The sequence below is a fragment of the Manacus candei genome, unplaced genomic scaffold (genome assembly GCF_025592945.1).
Source record: "Manacus candei isolate 608988 ecotype Guabito, Panama unplaced genomic scaffold, ASM2559294v1 h1tg000098l, whole genome shotgun sequence".
NCBI classification, from domain to species: Eukaryota; Metazoa; Chordata; class Aves; order Passeriformes; family Pipridae; genus Manacus; species Manacus candei.
The window spans coordinates 71,697-91,022 of NW_026138146.1; the positions used below are offsets into that span (position 1 = coordinate 71,697).

General features: G+C 47.7%; 1 protein-coding gene across 3 annotated transcripts in view; it reads right to left on the minus strand.

Annotated features, from left to right (window-relative positions):
• Window positions 1-10,232, minus strand: part of GALNT6 (polypeptide N-acetylgalactosaminyltransferase 6) — a 30,088-nt gene extending 19,856 nt beyond the window's left edge. Inside the window, exons 1-4 of one of the 3 annotated variants that reach the window (XM_051768863.1) lie at window positions 5,048-5,659; window positions 4,468-4,894; window positions 4,315-4,403; window positions 1,827-2,400 (exon numbers count right to left, since the gene is read on the minus strand). In XM_051768863.1, the coding sequence (XP_051624823.1) occupies window positions 1,827-2,320 (494 nt within the window). In that variant the 5' untranslated portion in view covers window positions 2,321-2,400; window positions 4,315-4,403; window positions 4,468-4,894; window positions 5,048-5,659. Of the gene's footprint in view, window positions 1-1,826; window positions 2,401-4,314; window positions 4,404-4,467; window positions 5,660-10,189 lie in introns of those variants that run through there. The other 2 variants (XM_051768861.1, XM_051768864.1) reach the window with 2 other exon arrangements.
• Window positions 10,233-19,326: the final 9,094 nt, after the last annotated feature.

Below are 19,326 nucleotides of genomic sequence, written 5' to 3' on the forward strand. Positions count from 1 at the left end.
CGCGGGGCCCTCAAACCGACCCGAGGGGCCGGAACTGGGGAAATATTAATAAATAGGGTCGGGTTCGGCTCTGCCGCCGGTTTTCAGCTGCCAGCGCCGAGAGACGCCCCGTCCCCGGGCGGGTTTACACCCCCTGAAATTTCGGGGAACGGGGGCAAAAATTTAAGGGAATGAGCGGCCAAATTCAAGGGAATAAGTGGCTGAATTTTAAGGAATAAGGGCCAAATTCAAGGGGGAAAGGGACAAATTCGAGGGGAAAAGGGCCAAATTTGAGGGAGTAAGTGGCTAAATTTTAAGGAATAAGAGCCAAATTCGAGGGAATGAGTGGCCAAATTTAAGGAATAAGGGCAACATTTAAAGGAATAAGAGCCAAATTTAAGGCAATAATGGTAAAATTTAAAGGAAAAAGGGACCAAATTTTAAGGGAATAAGCGGCCAAATTTAAGGGAATAAGTGGCCAAATTGTAAGAAATAAGTGGCCAAATTTAAAGGAATAAGAGGCCAAATTTTAAGGGAATAAGTGGCCAAATTTTGAGGAATAAGGGCCAAATTTAAGGGAATAAGTGGCCAAATCTTAAGGGAATACATGGCCAAATTGTAAGGAATAAAGGCCAAATTTAAGGGATTAAGTGGCCAAATTGTAGGGGAATAAATGGCCAAATTTTAAGGAATAAGTGGCCAAATTTCAGGAATAAGGACCCAATTTTAAGGAATAGGTGGCTAAATTTTTGGGAATAACGGTAACATTTGAAGGCACCGGGGCCAAATTTAAGGAAATAAAGGTCAATTTTAAGGTAAGAAGTGGCCAAATTGTAAGGAATAAGGGGCCAAATTTAAGGGAATAAGTGGCCAAATTTAAAGGAATAAGTGGCCAAATTTGAGGAATAAGGGCCAAATTTAAGGGAATAAGGGTAAAATTTTGGGGAATAACGGTAACGTTTGAAGGCACTGGGGCCAAATTTAAGGGAACCAGGGCCAAATTTTACTGAATAAGTGGCCAAATTTAAAGGAATAAGGGTAACATTTTAAGGCATCAGGGTCAAATTTGAGGGAACAAGTGCCAAATTTAAGGGAATAAGGGCCAAATATAAGGAGTAAGAGCAAAATTTTAAGGAATAAGAGCCAAATTTAAGGGAATACTGGTAACATTTTAAGGCATCGGGGCCAAACTTAAGGGAATAAGTGACCAAATTTTAAGGGAATAAATGGCGAAATTTTAAGGGAATAAAAGGTGGAATTGTAAGGGAATACGTGGCCAAATTGTAAAGGAATAAGAGGCCAAATTGTAAAGGAGTAAGTGGCCAAATTTGAGGGAAGAAGGGTAAAATTTTAAGGAATAAGGGTAACATTTGAAGGCACCAGGGCCAAATTTTAGGGAACAAGGGGCCAAATTTAAGGAATAAGGGGCCAATTTTAATGGAATAAGTGGCCAAATTTAAGGATTAAGTGGCCAAATTTAAGGATTAAGTGGCCAAATTTAGTGGAATAAGTGGCCAAATTTAGTGGAATAAGTGGCCAAACTTAAGGGAATAAGTGACCAAATTTTAAGGGAATAAGGGGCCAAATTTAATGGAATAAGGGGCCAAATTTAATGGAATAAGGGGCCAAATTTAAGGGAATAAGGGGCCAAATTTAAGGATTAAGTGGCCAAATTTAATGGAATAAGTGGCCAAATTTTAAGGGAATAAGGATCCAATTTTAAGGAATAAGGGCCGAATTTTTGGGAATAAGGGTAACATATGAAGGCAGCGGGGCCAGATTTGAGGGAACGAGGTCCGGATTCCCGGGAACCCGCTGTCCCCGCGGTTTTGGGGCCCGGCTCTTACTCCGGGGGGCGGCTGTCGGGCCCCAGCGCCCTGTGCAGGGAGATGCGGTCGCTGGCGAAGGCGTTGAAGCAGTGCTTCTCGTAGCCCCGCTCCTTCTCCCTGCTCTCCTCGGGGGTCCAGCGCTCCTTCTTGAAGGCCTTGCCGTCGGCGCCGGGGCTGGCGGGGTCCTGGGGGGGTCTCTCGAGGAGGGGCCGCAGCTCGGCCGCCGTGTAGACCCCGGGCGGGCAGGGCCGGCCCGCGGGGGGCAGCGGCTCGCGGGGGGGCTGCGGGGCCCCGATCTGCAGTTTGGGCATCGAGTCGCGCAGGTTGTGCACGGCCCCGAGCATCAGCCCCAGCACCTGCGCCCGGCCCTGCGCGATGTTCCGCAGCCACGGCCCCTCCGCGCCCCGCGCCCGGCGGGCCCGCGGCAGCGCCAGGAGGAAGAGCACCAAGAGGAAGGCCGCCCCCGCCAGCGCCGCCTTCCAGGGGCCGGAGCGGCGGCCGAAAAGCCTCATTTTGGGGGGGTTGGCGCGGTCTGGGAGGTTCCTGCGAGGTCTCAGGGGCGGTTCATGGCGCGCCGCTCTGCTCCGGGAAGCTGCGGGGAGGAGAAGGAGCCGCGGGTCAGACGCGCTTTGGGTGCGTGCCCCGGGTGTTAAAATATTATATATGTATTATAGGATATATTAATATATTCTATATATATTAGATATATAATATATTATATTATTATGTATATTATATTAATATATTCTATATATATTAGATATATAATATATTATATTATTATATATATTATATTAATATATTCTATATATATGAGATATATAATATATTCTATATATATTAGATATAAAATATATTATATTATATATATTATATTAATATATTCTATATATATTAGATACATAATATATTATATTATTATATATATTATATTAATATATTCTATATATATGAGATATATAATATATTCTATATATATTAGATATAAAATATATTATATTATATATATTATATTAATATATTCTATATATATTAGATACATAATATATTCTATATATATTAGATATATAATATATTATATTATTTTTATATATATTATATTAATATATTCTATATGTATTATATATGTATATATATGTAATTATATGTATATATATGTATTATATATATATGTATTATATATATATATATGTATTATAGAATATATTAACATATTCTATATATATTCTACATATAATATATTATGTTATTTTATATATACATTATATCAATATATTCTATATGTATTCTATATTTATATATATGCATTATATGTATATATATGTATTATAGAATATATTAATATATTCAATATATATTAGATATATAATATATTATATTATTTTATATATATTATATTAATATATTATACATGTATATATATGTATATATATATGTATTATAGATATGTATTATATGTATATATAAATATATTCTATTAATATAGAATATATTAATATGTTAATATATTCTATATGTATTATATACGTATATATATGTATTATATGTATATATATGTATTATATGTATATATATGTATTATATGTATATATATGTATTATATGTATATATATGTATTATATGTATATATATGTATTATATGTATATATATGTATTATATGTATATATATGTATTATATGTATATATATGTATTATATGTATATATATGTATTATATGTATATATATGTATTATATGTATATATATGTATTATATGTATATATATGTATTATAGAATATATAAATATAAATATATTCCATTCCCCTCCCGCGGGCAGGGAACCCTCCACTAGACCAGGTTGATAATATATAATAATATATAATAATGCAATATTGATATATTAATGCATGAATAGATTGTTATATTTATATATCATTTTATATGTAATATTTATATATTATTTTATATGTAATATATTATTATATTAATGCATTAAGAGAGCAATATAGTAAAGTAATATTAACATTACGGTATTAATATATTGTTATATTAATATATTGTTATATTGTTATATTAATACATTAATAGAGCAATATAATAAAATAATATTAACATTATGATATTAATATATTGCTATATTAATATATTGTTATATTAATATATTATTATATCTAATATAAATATAAAGTAATTATATAAAGTAATATAAATATAAAGTAATATTAGCATTACAGTATTAATAAATTGTAATATTAATATTATTATATATAATATGTTGTTATATTAATACATTCATAGACCAATACAGTAAACTAATATTAACATTACGATATTAATATATTGTTATATTAATATATTACTTCATATTATTATATTAATATATTAATAGGCCAATATAATAAAATAATATTAACATTATGGTATTAATATATTGTTATATTAATATATTATGATATATTATTATATTAATACATTAATAGAGCAATATAGTAAAGCAATATTAACAACGTAATATTAACAACGCACGAAAATAAATTTCACTGCCTGGGTAGAAGGAAAACTCCTGAGAGAAGGAAAACTCCTGGGATGGAAAACTCTTGGGAGAAGGAAAACTCCTGGGAGTAAGAAACTCCTGGGAAGGAAAACTCTTGAGAGAAGAAAAACTTCCGAGAAGGAAACTCCAGGGAAGAAAAATTCCTGAGAGAAGGAAAACTCCCGAGAAGGAAAAGTCTTGGGAGAAGGAAAACTCCTGGGAGAAGGAAACTCCAGAGAAGGAAAACTCCTGAAAGAAGGAAAAGTCTTGGGAGAAGGAAAACTCCTGAGAGCAGGAAAACTCCTGGGAGAAGGAAAACTCCTGGGAGAAGGAAACTCCAGAGAAGGAAAACTCCAGGGAAGGAAAACTCCAGGGATGGAAAACTCCAGGGATGGAAAACTCCTGGGAGAAAGAAAACTCCTCGGATGGAAAACTCTTGGGAAGGAAAACTCCTGAAAGAAGGAAGACTCCTGTGAGAAGGAAAAGTCCTGGTAGAAGAAAACTCCAGGGAAGAAAAATTCCTGAGAGAAGGAAAACTCCTGGGAGAAGGAAAACTCTTGGGAAAGGAAACTCCTGGGAGAAGGAAAACTCCAGGGAAGAAAAATTCCTGAGAGAAGGAAAACTCCCGAGAAGGAAAAGTCTTGGGAGAAGGAAACTCCTGGGAGAAGGAAAAGTCCTGGGAGAAGGAAAAGTCCTGGGAGAAGGAAAACTCCCGAGAAGGAAAACTCCCGGGAGAAGGAAAACTCCCGGGAGAAGGAAAACTCCTGGGAAGGAGCTCCGCAGGTTCTGCCGAGCGGGAGCGGCGGGTCCGGCGGCTCTGCGGCCGCCGCGAGCTCCGGCGCCTGCTCCCGAATTTCCAGCGGGATCCGTCGGAAGCTCCGAGCTTTTCCCACCTCCCCCTTCCCCCCAAAAAAACCCCAAAACCCTCCCGCGGCTCCTCTTTGTGAAGCCGCGGCCGCCCGAGCGTGGCCGAGCACGGCGGGATCCATTCACCGCCTCCTCCTCCGGGTCCTTCCCCCTCTGCCCTTTATTCCCTTTTCCCCCCCTTTTTTTCCTATTTATTCTCTCGGAAAAAGGGGGCGGAGGAGGGCACCTGCCACAACTTCAAGGGCGAGGAAGTTCGGGTTGAGAGGAGGAGGAGGAGGAGGAGGAGGAGAAGGAGAAGGAGGAGGAGGAGAAGAAGGAGAAGGAAAAGGAGGAGGAGGAGGAGGAGGAGGAAGGTTCCCCCTTTGAGCGCCGCGGGATCAAAGGCGGCGGCCGCTCCACGCTCCGCTGCCAAGGGCGGCCCTTTCCCCACCCGCCGGCTCCTCGGAAAAGCGGAATTAAGGGGAAAAAAAAAAACCCTAAATCCCTTCGTATTTTCCGCTCTTGCCTCGAAATTGTGCCCCCCGCCCCGAGCCCCGACGGTTTCGTCGCACGGCGGGAAAAAAAAGCGGATTTTGGGGGAGAAAAAAAAAAAATCCCATTTGTTTCCATCGTCCCCGCGTCTCTCGGGGTGTTCCCGCCGCGCTGCTAACGAAGCTCATTAGGAGCGCGGCGCTAATTAAGCCCGAGGCGGCGCTCAGGTGTTCGGGTTTGTGCACAACAAGCTGCGGCTCCCGGGGGGGGCTCCGACCCCGATCCCGTCCTTTTTGGGGGGGATTTTTAATTTATATTTGGCTTTTCGACCCTGTTTTGGGAAGGGGTTGGGGCGCGTTTGGCGTCGAGCTCCTGGTGCACCTGGGCTGGAAAATCCCGGCTGGATGCCGCTCCATCCCATCCCAAAAATGCCATCCCGGAAACCCCGCCTGGCGCCAGGGACGTTTCCAAGGTTTCCGAGGTTCCCATACCCCGGAAAACCGACCCCAAAACGACCCGGCGGAGCTTTGGGGTTCAGAAAAGAGGTTTAAAAGGGGTTTGGTGGGAATTTGAGGAGGCCTGGGGAAGGAGGAACGGTGGGAAGAGGAAGGAAAATGGAGAGAGGAATCCTCGGGAGGGGGGGAAAGGGAAGATAAATAAAATAGGAGTAAAACCGACACAAAAATGACCCAGCAGAGCCTTTCGGGTTCAGAAAAGGGATTTAAGAGGGGCTTGGTGGGAATCTGAGGAGGACTGGGGAAGGAGGAAGGGTGGGAAGAGGGAGAAAAATGGAGAGAGGAATCCCCGGGAGGGGGGGGGAAGGGGGGGAAAAAAAGGGAAGATGAATAAAATGGGAGTAAAACCAAGACCAAAATGACCCAGCGGAGCCTTTCGGGTTCAGAAAAAGTGTTTAAAAGGGGCTTGGTGGGAATTTGAGGAGGCCTGGGGAAGGAGGAACGGTGGGAAGAGGAAGGAAAATGGAGAGAGGAATCCTCGGGAGTGGGGGAAAGGGAAGATAAATAAAATACGAGTAAAACCAAGACCAAAACGACCCAGCGGAGCCTTTGGGGTTCAGAAAAGAGGTTTAAAAGGGGTTTGGTGGGAATTTGAGGAGGCCTGGGGAAGGAGGAACGGTGGGAAGAGGAAGGAAAATGGAGAGAGGAATCCTCGGGGTGAGGAGAGGGGGGAAAAAAGGGAAGATAAATAAAATAGGAGTAAAACCAACATCAAAATGACCCAGCAGAGCCTTTCGGGTTCAGAAAAGGGGTTTTAAGAGGGGTTTGGTGGGAATCTGAGGAGGCCTGGGGAAGGAGGAACGGTGGGAAGAGGGAGAAAAATGGAGAGAGGAATCCCCGGGAGGGGGGGGGAAGGGGGGGAAAAAAAGGGAAGATGAATAAAATGGGAGTAAAACCAAGACCAAAACGACCCAGCGGAGCATTCCCGGTTCAGAAAAGGGGTTTTAAAAGGGGTTTGGTGGGAATTTGAGGAGGACTGGGGAAGGTGGGAAGAGGAAGGAAAATGGAGAGAGGAATCCTCGGGAGGGGGGGGGAAGGGGGGGAAAAAAGGGAAGATGAATAAAATGGGAGTAAATGGACACCGGCGCGGGTGACGTGGCCGCGGGATCCACGTGGCAGAGACAGGACGGGGGGAGCGGGAAAAAAAAAAAACCGGGATTGTTCCCGGTGGGATTCGCTCCTGCGGGAGGGGGAGGGGGAGGGGGTTGGTGCTGCTGCTCCCGCGCCCTTGGGATGAATCCGAGGGGTCCCGGACCCGCTCCGGGACTTGGGGAACCCCCAGGGATGGGGGGTCCGGGGGGGGGTCTCTGCCCCGCCGGGGGGGTTTGGGGTGACCCGGGGGGGGGAGGAGGGGGCGGGGCCCTCCCACCCCCTTGGTAACATCTAATGATACAATACTGATTTATTAATGCACTAATAGGCTGTTAGATTAATGTATTATTGATATATTAATACGATACTGATTTATTAATGCACTAATAGGCTGTTAGATTAATGTATTATTGATATATTAATATATTATTGATATATTATGAATATATTATTTATTATATTATTTTTACATTATAGCATTATATTATACATTAATTAATATATTATTAACATATTGTTAATATATTATTTATTATATTATCATTGATATATTAATGCAGTAACAGGCTGTTAGATTAATATATTAATAATGTATTAATATATTATGAATATATTATGAATATAATATTTATTTTATTATTTATATTATATCATTATATTATACATTAATTAATATATTAACATATTGTTAATATATTATTTATTATATTATCGTTGATATATTAATGCAGTAATGTACTGTTAGATTAACATATTATTAATTTATATTAATATATTATTAATGTAGTATTACGATAGTATTTATTTTATTATTTATATTATATAGTAATATATTATTAATTAATACTATATATACTATATAATATATATATACGATATAGTATATATACACTATATAGTAATTAATATATTATTAATATATTAATATATTATTAATATATCATTATTATATTATTAATTATATTATTCTTTATATTATATCATTATAATATATTAATTTATATTAATATATTGTCAATATATTATTAATTATATTATCATATATATTATATTATCATATATTATATCATTATATTATATATTAGCTAATATGTTATTATTATATCATTAGTATATTATTTATATTATTATAATTTATATTTTATTATATTAAACTATCTGCTAATTACTCTATTATTACTCTATTATTAATATATTAATATCTGTTACTCGGAGCCGCTGGGCTGCCCCGGGGGCTCCATCCCAGGACCCCCCGAATCCCCTTCCACGGAGGGGGGGGCTCCTCATCGGGACCCCCGGGGCCCCAACCCTCCCCCCAAGTGCTCCGCGCTGGGACCCCCAGACTCCCCCTCCCCCCCCGCGATCCCCCGGACCCCCCTTTCCCTGCACACCGGGACCCCCAGACCCCCTTAACTCTCATGCCGGGACCCCCCAGACCCCCTTAACCCTCACACCGGGACCCCCCAGACCCCCTAAACCCTCACACCGGGACCCCCCAGACCCCCTTAACCCCCATCCCGGGATCCCTGGACCCACTGGGACCCCCACCCCGGGACCCCCCAGACCCCCTTAACCCCCACCCCAGGACCCCCGGGACCCCCCAGACCCCCTTAACCTCCACACCGGGACCCCCCAGACCCCCTTAACCCTCACACCGGGACCCCCAGACCCCTTAACCCTCACACCGGGACCCCCCAGACCCCCTTAACCCCCACCCCGGGACCCCCCGGCTCCCTTTCCTTCCGGACTGGGGGAGGTTCCTCTCCTGGACCCCCCCCGAGACCCCTCCCCTGCTGCGGGGGGGGCTCCGCACCGGGACCCCCCCGTTTCCCGGATAGGAGCTTCCCACTGGGACCCCCCCACCCGGACACTCCTCACCCCGAGGGGGCTCCGCAGCCCCCCCGGACCCCCCCGATGGGGGAGGGGGCTCCACCCTGGGACCCCCGGGACCCCCGGACCCCCTTCCCCTGGAGCGAGAGGGGCTCCACCCCCGAACCCCGATAGGAACCGGGACCCCCGACTCCCTCAGCGCGAGGGGGGCTCCGCACTGGGACCCTCAGGACCCCCAGACCCCCTTCCCCCGGGCCAGGGGTCCACACCGGGACCCCCAGACCCCCTTCCCCCGAAGCGAGAGCGGCTCCATCCCTGGACCCCGATAGGAACCGGGACCCCCGACTCCCTTAGCGCGAGGGGGGCTCCGCACTGGGACCCCCCGGACCACCTTCCCTGGAAGCGAGGGCTCCACAGCGGGACCCCCAGGGACCCCCAGACCCCCTTCCCCCGGGCCAGGGGTCCGCACTGGGAGTCCCCAGAACCCCTTCCCGTGGAGAAGGGTCCACACTGGGACCCCCGGCACCCCCAGGACCCTCTTCCCCCTCAGCGAGGGCTCGGCACGGGAATCACCGAGACCCCCGGACCCCCTTCCCCCGGGCCAGGGGTCCACACTGGAACCCCCAGAACCCCTTCCTGTGGAGAAGGGTCCACACTGGGACCCCCAGACCCCCTTCCCCCGGGCAAGGACTCCGCACTGGGACCCCCGGACCACCTTCCCTGGAAGCGAGGGCTCCCCACGGGGACCCCGGAGGACCCCCGGACCCCCTTCTCCCGAGCAGGGACTCCACACTGGGACCCCCCAGACCCCTTTTCCCTGGAAGCGAGGGCTCCCCAAGGACCCCCGGACCCCCTTCCCCCGGGCCAGGGGTCGGCACTGGGACCCCCCAGAACCCCTTCCCGTGGAGAAGGGTCCACACCGGGACCCCCGGGACCCCCGGACCCTCTTCCCCCTCGGCGAGGGCTCGGCACGAGAACCACCGAGACCCCCGGACCCCCTCCCCCGTGGCGAGGGCTCCTCACCGGGACCCCCAGACCCCCTCACGGCGGCGGGGGCTCAGCACCAGGACCCCCGTTCCCCTCCCCCGCTCACCGGCTCCAGGGCGGCCGCGGGGCCTCAGGTGAGTCCGGGAGGGGCGGGGCCACCTCCGCTACCTGTCCCCCCCCTCCTTCCCCCGGTACAGGTGCACGGGGCGGGGCCTCCGATCCGGGAATAACGCCGGGTCCTAGTGCCGCTTGTCCCGGGAATAACGCTGGGTCCTAGTGCCGCCTGTCCCGGGAATATCGCCCGGTCCTAGTGCCGCCTGTCCCGGGAACAACGCCGGGTCCTAGTGCCGCCCGTCCCGGGAATATTGCCCTGTCCTAGTGCCGCTTGTCCCGGGAATAACGCCCGGTCCTAGTACCGCTTGTCCCGGGAATATCGCCGGGTCCTGGTGCCGCTTGTCCCGGGAATAACGCTGGGTCCTAGTGCCGCCCGTCCCGGGAATATCGCCCGGTCCTAGTGCCGCCTGTCCCGGGAATAACGCCCGGTCCTAGTGCCGCCCGTCCCGGGAATATCGCCCGGTCCTAGTGCCGCCCGTCCCGGGAATATTGCCCTGTCCTAGTGCCGCCTGTCCCGGGAATATCGCCCGGTCCTAGTGCCGCCCGTCCCGGGAATATCGCCCGGTCCTAGTGCCGCTTGTCCCGGGAATATCGCCCGGTCCTAGTGCCGCCTGTTCCAGGGAATATCGCCAGGTCTTGGTGCCGCCCGTTCCAGGGAATATCGCCCGGTCCTGGTGCCCCGGATCAGGGAATATAGCCCGGTCCTAGTGCTGCCCATCCCGGGAATATCGCCCGGTCCTAGTGCCGCTTGTCCCGGGAATATCGCCCGGTCCTAGTGCCGCCTGTCCCGGGAATAACGCCCTGTCCTAGTGCCGCCCGTCCCGGGAATATTGCCCGGTCCTAGTGCCGCCCGTTCCCAGGAATATCGCCCGGTCCTGGTGCCGCCCGTTCCAGGGAATATCGCCCCGTCCTTTTGCCCCGGATCAGGGAATATAGCCCGGTCCTAGTGCCGCCTGTCCCGGGAATATCGCCCGGTCCTAGTGCCGCCAGTCCCGGGAATATCGCCCCGTCCTGGTGCCCCTGATCAGGGAATATCGCCCGGTCCTGGTGCCGCCTGTTCCAGGGAATATCGCCCGGTCCTAGTGCCGCTTGTCCCGGGAATATCGCCCGGTCCTAGTGCCGCCCATCCAGGGAATATCGCCCGGTCCTGGTGCCGCCCATTCCCAGGAATATCGCCCGGTCCTAGTGCAGCCCATCCCGGGAATATCGCCCGGTCCTGGTGCCACCTATCCCAGGAATATCACCCGGTCCTGGTGCCGCCTATCCCAGGAATATCACCCGGTCCTGGTGCCCCGGATCAGGGAATATCGCCCGGTCCTAGTGCTGCCCATCCTGGGAATATCGCCCGGTCCTGGTGCCGCCCTGGGCCTGCTGGGAGCCACAGGGGCCTAGAGAGGTCACTGTGCTGGGACCAGTAAAGGCCTGTTACTGGGGGCACTGGGAACCTCAAGGGGCTACAGAGGTCACAGGGCATTACCCTGTGTGTGCTGGGACCAGTAAAGGCCTGTTACTGGGGGCACTGGGAGCCACAGGAGGATGACCTCAGGTGTACTGCGGACCAGTATGGGACTGGTACTGGGGGCACTGGGAGCCCCAAGGGACTACAGAGGTCACAGGGCATTACCCTGTGTGTGCTGGGACCAGTAAAGGCCTGTTACTGGGGGTACTGGGAGTCACAGACACCTGTAGAGGCCATAGGGACATGACCATATGTGTGTGCTGGGACCAGTAAGGGCCTGTTACTGGGGGCACTGGGAGTCACAGACACCTATAGAGGCCATAGGGACAGGAGCCTGGGTGTGCTGGGACCAGTAAAGGCTTGTTACTGGGGATACTGGGAGTCACAGAGATGTGACCCCAGCTATACTGGGACCAGTAAGGGCCTGTCCCTGGGGCACTGGGAGGAGCGGGAGGATGATGGAGACCCCCGGGAGGAGCAGCCCAGGGCGGGTTTGTTCCCCCAGGGGAGGATTTTCCTTTGGCTCCGGCCCTTGGCAGAGGGTTGGAGAGGTCTGAGCTGGGATTAACTGGGATCGGTGGGATGTTGGCTGGAATATTGCCTGGATTACAGGGGATGAGGCTCTGGGAGCTGGGATTAACTGGGATCGTTGGGATGTTGGCTGGAATATTGCCTGGATTGCAGGGGATGAGGCTCCGGGAGCTGGAGCTGTGAGGGTCAGGATTAAACACCCCCCCAACAGGCTCTGAATTCAACTTCATTGGGGTCCAAATTAAACCAACCCCATCAGGCTCTGAATTAAGCCAACCCCCATTAGGCTCTGAATTAAACCTCATCAGGGTCCAAATTAAACCCCCTCAGGGTCAAAATTAAAGCCTCATCAGAGTAGAAATTAAACCCCCATGAGGGCCCAAATTAAACCCCATCAGGGCTTGAACTAAACCAACCCCCAGCAGGCTCTGAATTAAACCAATCCCCATCAGGGTCCAAATTAAACCACATCAGGGTCCAAATTAAACCAATCCCCATCAGGCATCAGGGTCCAAATTAAATCCCATCAGGGCCCAAATTAAACCAACCCCCATTAGACTCTGAATTAAACCCCCTCTGGGTCAAAATTAAACCCCCATCAGGGTCAAAGTTCAACCCCCATCAGGGCCCAAATTAAACCCCATCAGGGTCAAAGTTAAACCCCCTCTGGGTCAAAATTAAACCCCATTAGGGTCAGAATTAAACCCCATCAGGGTCAAAATTAAAACCCCACCAGGGTCTGAATTAGGCCCCATCAGGGCCCAAATTAAACTCCATCAGGGCCCAAATTAAACCCCATCAGGGTCAAAATTAAACCCTCATCAGGGCCCAAATTAAACCCCACCAGGGTCAGAATTAAAACCCCACCAGGGTCTGAATTAGGCCCCATCAGAGCCCAAATTAAACTCCATCAAGGTCCGAATTAATCTTCATCAGGGTCCAAATTAAACCCCATCAGGGTCTGAATTAAATCCCATCAAGGTCAAAATTAAACCCCCATCTGGCTCCAAATTAAACCCCATCAGGGCCCAAATTAGACTCTGAATTAAACAAGCGCCAAATAGGGTTCAAATTAAAAGAAACCTCATCAGGCTCCAAATTAAACCAACCCCCATCAGGCTCTGAATTAAACAAATCCCAATCAGGGTCTGAATTAAACCCCATCAGGGTCTGAATTAAATCAACCCCCATCAGGGCCTGAATTAAACCCACCCTAAATAGGGTTCAAATTAAAAGAAACCCCATCAGGCACCAAATGAAACCCCATTAGGGCCCAAATTAAACCAACCCCCATCAGGCTCAGAATTAAACAAACCCCCAGTCAGGCTCCGAATTAAACTTCATCAGAGTCAAAATTAAAACCCCATCAGGCTCTGAATTAAACCCCATTGGCTCCAAATTAAACCCCATCAGGGTTAAAATTAAATCCCATCAGAGCCCAAATTAAACCAACCCCCATCAGGTTCTGAACTAAACTTCATCAGAGACAAAATTAAACCCCCATCAGGGTCCGAATTAAACCCAATCAGAGTCAAAATTAAATTCCCATCAGGGCCCAAATCAAACCAACCCCCATCAGACTCTGAATTAAACCCCATCAGGGTCAAAGTTAAACCCCCATCGGGCTCTGAATTAAACAAACCCTATTAGGCTCCAAATTAAACACTATCAGGCTCTGAATTAAACCCCACCAGGGCCCAAATTGAACCAACCCCACCAGGCTCCGAATTAAACCCCATCAGAGTCAAAATTAAACCCCATCAGGGCCCGAATTAAACTCCCATCACCCCAAATTAAACGAATCCTAATTTTGCTCCCAATTAACCCCTGGAGAATCAGGGCTGGGGAGGGGAAAGACCCCGATCCTCGCTCCCCCTTCCCCCTCCTCCGCGGGGCTTTTCCGAGTTTCGGTTTCAATTTAAATTTAAATTTCAATTTCAATTTAAATTTGAATTTCAGTTTAAGGCTCCTTCGCTCTCCCGCCCCCGCTCCGTTTCCTGCCTCGGAAGTTTCGCTCTTCGCTCAAAAAAATAAAAAACCCCAAAAGGGGAAATTCCCTCCCCTCCCTCCCTCCCAAAAAAACCAAATTCTGCCGCCGCTCGACTTTTTCTGGCGGTGCCACTCTGGTAAGTCGCTTTTTTTGGGGGGGAAAAAGGACATTTCTGGGGGCTCTGTCACGGGGGGGATGGAATTTAGGGGGCCCCAAACCCAGCGCCGGGTCTCACCCCCCCTGGAGCCGCTCCCGGAGCGAAAATTCCCCGAAAATGGGAATTTTTCAGCTCCCAAATCGCTTCTTTTAACCCGCCTTCCCGGAGTCGCTCCCGGAGCGAAAATTCCCTGAAAATTAGAATTTTCAGCTCCCAAATCGCTTTTTTTTAACCCACCCTCTCGGACCCGCTCCTGGAGCGAAAATTCCCCGAAAATGGGAATTTTTCAGCTCCCAAATCCCTTCTTTTAACCCACCCTCCCGGAGCGAAAATTCCCCGAAAATGGAAATTTTTCAGCTCCCGAATCGCTTCTTTTAGTCGAGGAAAAAAAAAAATCTCCCTCGCGGTGGCCCCGATTTTGGGGAGGGAAAAGAGGAGTCGAGTCCCCCAAAACCTCAGCGGGGCCGGGGCGAAATCAGCCCCCAAAAAAACCCTTTTGGGGCTTTTTTTTTTTTTGGGGGGGGGGGGGGGGGGGGAGCGGCGGCTCCGAATCGCGACCCGATTAATGATCAATTGTTAATAATGTTAGCGATATATTATTAATATTAATGATATATTCTTAATATTAATCGTCACGCGGAACTCTCGGGGAAAACAGACCCCTCTAAAACTCCGCTTCGCTGCTCCGAGGGAGGGAGGGGGGTGAAAAATATTTAATTTGAATTTTTAAAGGGTCGGGGGAACCCCCAAAAAGAGCCCAAATGGGGCCGGAGCGCGGGAATTGCCGCCCTTACCGTTCCCTTTTCCTCGCTCCGGGCGCGTTTCCCTCGGGAATTCCGCCCTTCATCCCCCCTCGGTTAAGGCCGAGCTCAAATTTAAGCCGGGGCCGGAGCTTTGCCGCTCCGAGCAGCGAACCCGCCACAGCCGGCAGGAAGCCCGAGCTGATTTGCATATTTAAATGCGTGTATTTGCATATTTACGTTCATTAAGAGCTCGCGGACCTTTGGGAGCCGCTTCGCAGATGGTTGGAGGATTTATTTAATTTTTTTTTGGGGGGGTTTGATTGTTATCTTATTTTTTAAAATTTTATTTATTTTATCGATCGGATTCTATTTGTTGATTATTTTTATTCATTTTTATTTTTAAAATTGTATTTATCTTGTTTTACTTATTTATTATTTTGATTTGCTATCTTTTAAAATTTTAATTTTATTTATTTATTATCTTTAAAAATTTTATTTATTTTATTTATCTTTTATTTATTTATTATTTTTATTTATCATCTTTTAAAAATTATTTATTTTATTTATTTTATTTTATTTATTATTTTTATTTATTATATTCTTAAATTTTTTTATTTTATTTAGCTTATTTTATTTATTTATTATTTTTACTTATTATATGTTTAATTTTATTTATTTTATTAAGCTTATTTTTATTATTTATGATTTTTATTTATTACCTTTTTAAAAAATTTATTTATTTTCTTTCTCTTATTTTCCTTATTTACTATTTTCATTTATTATTTTTATTTATTGTCTTCTAAATTTTATTTATTTCCTTTCTCTTATTTTGTTTATTTATCAATTTTATTTATTATCTTTTTAAAATTTCATTTATTTTATGTTTTTTTTATTTATTATTTTTATTTCTTATCTTTTATTTCTTATCTTTTAAAATTTTACTTATTTTATTTATCTTATTTTATTTATTTATTATTTTTATTTATTATATTTTTAAATTTTCTTTATCTGATTTTTTTACGTAGTTATTATTTTTATTTATTATATTTTAAAATTTTATTTATTATTTTAATTTATTATTTTTTATTGATTACCTTTTTAAAAATTTTATTTATTTTATTTATCTTATTTTATTTATTTATCTATTTATTTGTTTATATATTTATATATTTATTTTATATTTATTTATTTATCGTTATATTTATTTATATATATTTATATTTATTTATTTATTTATTATTTTCATTTAGTCTCTTTTTTTAATTCCATTTATTTCCTTTCCCCTACCCCATTTATTTATTCTCTCTCTCCCGCCCATCATCATCCCCCAATCCCTTCCCACCCCTCCTTCCCTCCTTTCCCCCCCCAGGAGCGGCGATGGAGGAGCTGCTGCTGCAGCTGCGGGAGGAGGTGACGCGGCTGCGGCTGCTGAGCCGGGAGCAGGGGAGGATCCTGCGGGGGCTGAGGCTGAGGAGGGGCCCGGGTGAGCGGGGGGGGCACAAACTGCACCCTGGGGGTCCCAAATTGCACCCTGAAGGTCCCCAAACTGCTCCTTGAGGGTCCCCAAACTGCACCCCGAAGGTCCCCAAAACTGCTCCTCAGGGGTCCCCAAACTACGACCTGGGGGGGCCACAAAACTGCGCCTTGAAGGTCCCCAAAACTGCGCCCTGGGGGTCCCCAAAACTGCGCCCTGGGGGCCCCAAAACTGCTCCTCAGGAGTCCCCAGATTGTACCCCAGGAGTCCCCAAAACTACACCTCAGGGGTCCCCAAACTGCAACCTGAGGGTCCCCAAACTGCAACCTGAGGGTCCCCAAAAATGCACCTCGGGGATCCCCAAACTGCATCTTGAGGGTTCCCAAAACTACACCTCGGAAGTCCCCAAACTGCATCTTGAAGGTCCCCAAAACTGCGCCTTGGGGGTCCCCAAACTACGACCTGGGGGGGCCACAAAACTGCGCCTTGAAGGTCCCCAAATTGAACATTGAAGGTCCCCAAAATTGCACCTTGAAGGTCCCCAAATTTTTGGGGACCCTGAGGGTCCCCAAATTGCGCCCTGGGTGGCCCCAAAATTGCACCTTGAAGGTCCCCAAAACTGTGCCCTGGGGGTCCCCAAAACTCCACCTTGGGGGTCCCCAAAACTGAGCCTCGGGGGTCCCCAAGCTGCGACCTGGGGGAGGTCCCCAAATTGCACATGGAAGGTCCCAAAACTGCACCTCAGGGGTCCCCAAACTCCACCTTGAAGGTCCCCAAACTGCACACTGAGGGTCCCCAAAACTGTGCCCTGGGGGTCCCCAAATTGCACCTCAGGGGTCCCAAAAATGCACCTTGAAGGTCCCCAAATTGCACCCTGAGGGTCCCCAAAAATGCACCTCAGGGGTTCCCAAAAATGCACCTTGAAGGTCCCCAAGCTGCACTCTGGTGGTCCCCAAAACTACGCATTGGGGGTCCCCAAACTGCACCCTGGGGGTCCCCAGATTGCGCCCTGGGGGGCTCCAAAACTGCACCTCGGGGGTCCCCAAACTGCACCCTGAGGGTCCCCAAATTGTGCCCTGGGGGTCCCCAAATTGCACCTCAGGAGTCCCCAAACTGCGCCTCCTCGAGGGTCCCCAAAACTGTGTCCTGGTGGTCCCCAAACTGCACCTTCGAGGTCAAAACTGCACCTTGGGGGTCCCCAAAACTGCATCTTGGGGGTCCCCAAAAATGCACATTGGGAGTCCCCAAAACTGCGCCCTGGGGGTCCCCAACACTGCACATTGAAGGTCCCCAAACTGCACCCTGGGGGGTCCCCAAACTGTACCCTGGGGGGTCCCCAAACTGCGCCTTGAGGACCCCCAAACTGCATCTTCAAGGTCCTCAAAACAGCACCTCGGGGGTCCCCAAAACTGCACCTTGAAAGTCCCCAAACTGCACCTTGGGGGTCCCCAAAACTGCACCTCAGGAGTCCCCAAACTGCACCTTGGGGGTCCCCAAAACTGCGCCTCAGGAGTCCCCAAACTGCATCTTGGGGGTCCCCAAAACTCCACCTCGGGGGTCCCCAAAACTGCATCTTGAAGGTCCCCAAACTGCACCTTGGGGGTCCCCGAAACTGTTCCTCGGGGGTCACCAAAACTCCACCTCGGGGGTCCCCAAAACTGTGCTTCGGGGGTCCCCAAAACTGCACCTCGGGGGTCCCCAAAACTGCATGTTGAAGGTCCACAAACTGCACCTCGGGGGTCCCCAAAACTGTTCCTCGGGGGTCCCCAAAACTCCACCTTGGGGGTCCCCAAACTGCGCCCTGGGGGTCCCCAAACTGCGCCCTGGGGGTCCCCAAACTACATGTTGGGGGTCCCAAAACTGCGCCTCGGGGGTCCCCTTCCCCCCAGGTGTCCCCTCCATCCCGGTGCCCGCGGGGGGATTTTCCTGCGGGAAAGGTGGCGAACCCGGAGGGCTCGGGGGGGTTGGTGGGCCTGGAAACCGCCCAGAACTTCCCGGTTTGCCAGGAATTCTCCCTCCCAGGGCCGCGGTTTCCCCTCCCCGAACGATCCCGTTCGTTCCCGCGGGGTCTGGCGCGGTTTTCCCGACCTGAAATGTGGTTTTTTCCTTTCTTCCTTCCTTCCTCCCTTCCTTCCTCTCTTCCTTCCTTCCTTCCTTTCCCTTACTCCCTTTCTTCTTTTTCCTTCCTTTCTTTCCTTCCTCCCTCCCTTCCTTTTCCTTCCTTCTCTTTCCTTTTCTTTCTTTTCCCTTTCTTCCTTTTCTTTCTCCCTTCCTTTTCCTTCCCTCCTTTTCCTCCCTCCCTCCCTTCCTCCCCCCTCCCTCCCTTCCTTCCTTCCTTTCCTCCTTCTTTCCTTTTCCTTCCTTTTCTTTCCTTTTCCTTCCTTCCTTCCTTCCTTCCTTCCTTCCTTCCTTCCTTCCTTCCTTCCTTCCTTCCTTCCTTCCTTCCTTCTTTCCTTTTCCTTCCTTCCTTCCTTTTCCTTCCTTCCTCCCTTTTCTTTCCTTTTCCTTCCTTCCTTTTCTTTCCTTTTCCTTCCTTCCTTCCTTTTCCTTCCTTCCTCCCTTTTCTTTCCTTTTCCTTCCTTCCTTTTCTTTCCTTTTCCTTCCTTCCTTTCTTTTCCTTCCTTCCTCCCTTTTCTTTTCTTTCCTTTTTCTTCCTTCCTTTTCTTTCCTTTTTCTTCCTCCCTCCCTTCCTTCCTCCCCCCCCTTCCTCTCCCCCTTCCTTCCTTCCTTTTCCTTCCTTTTCCCTCCTTTTCCTCCCTCCCTCCCCAGACCTCC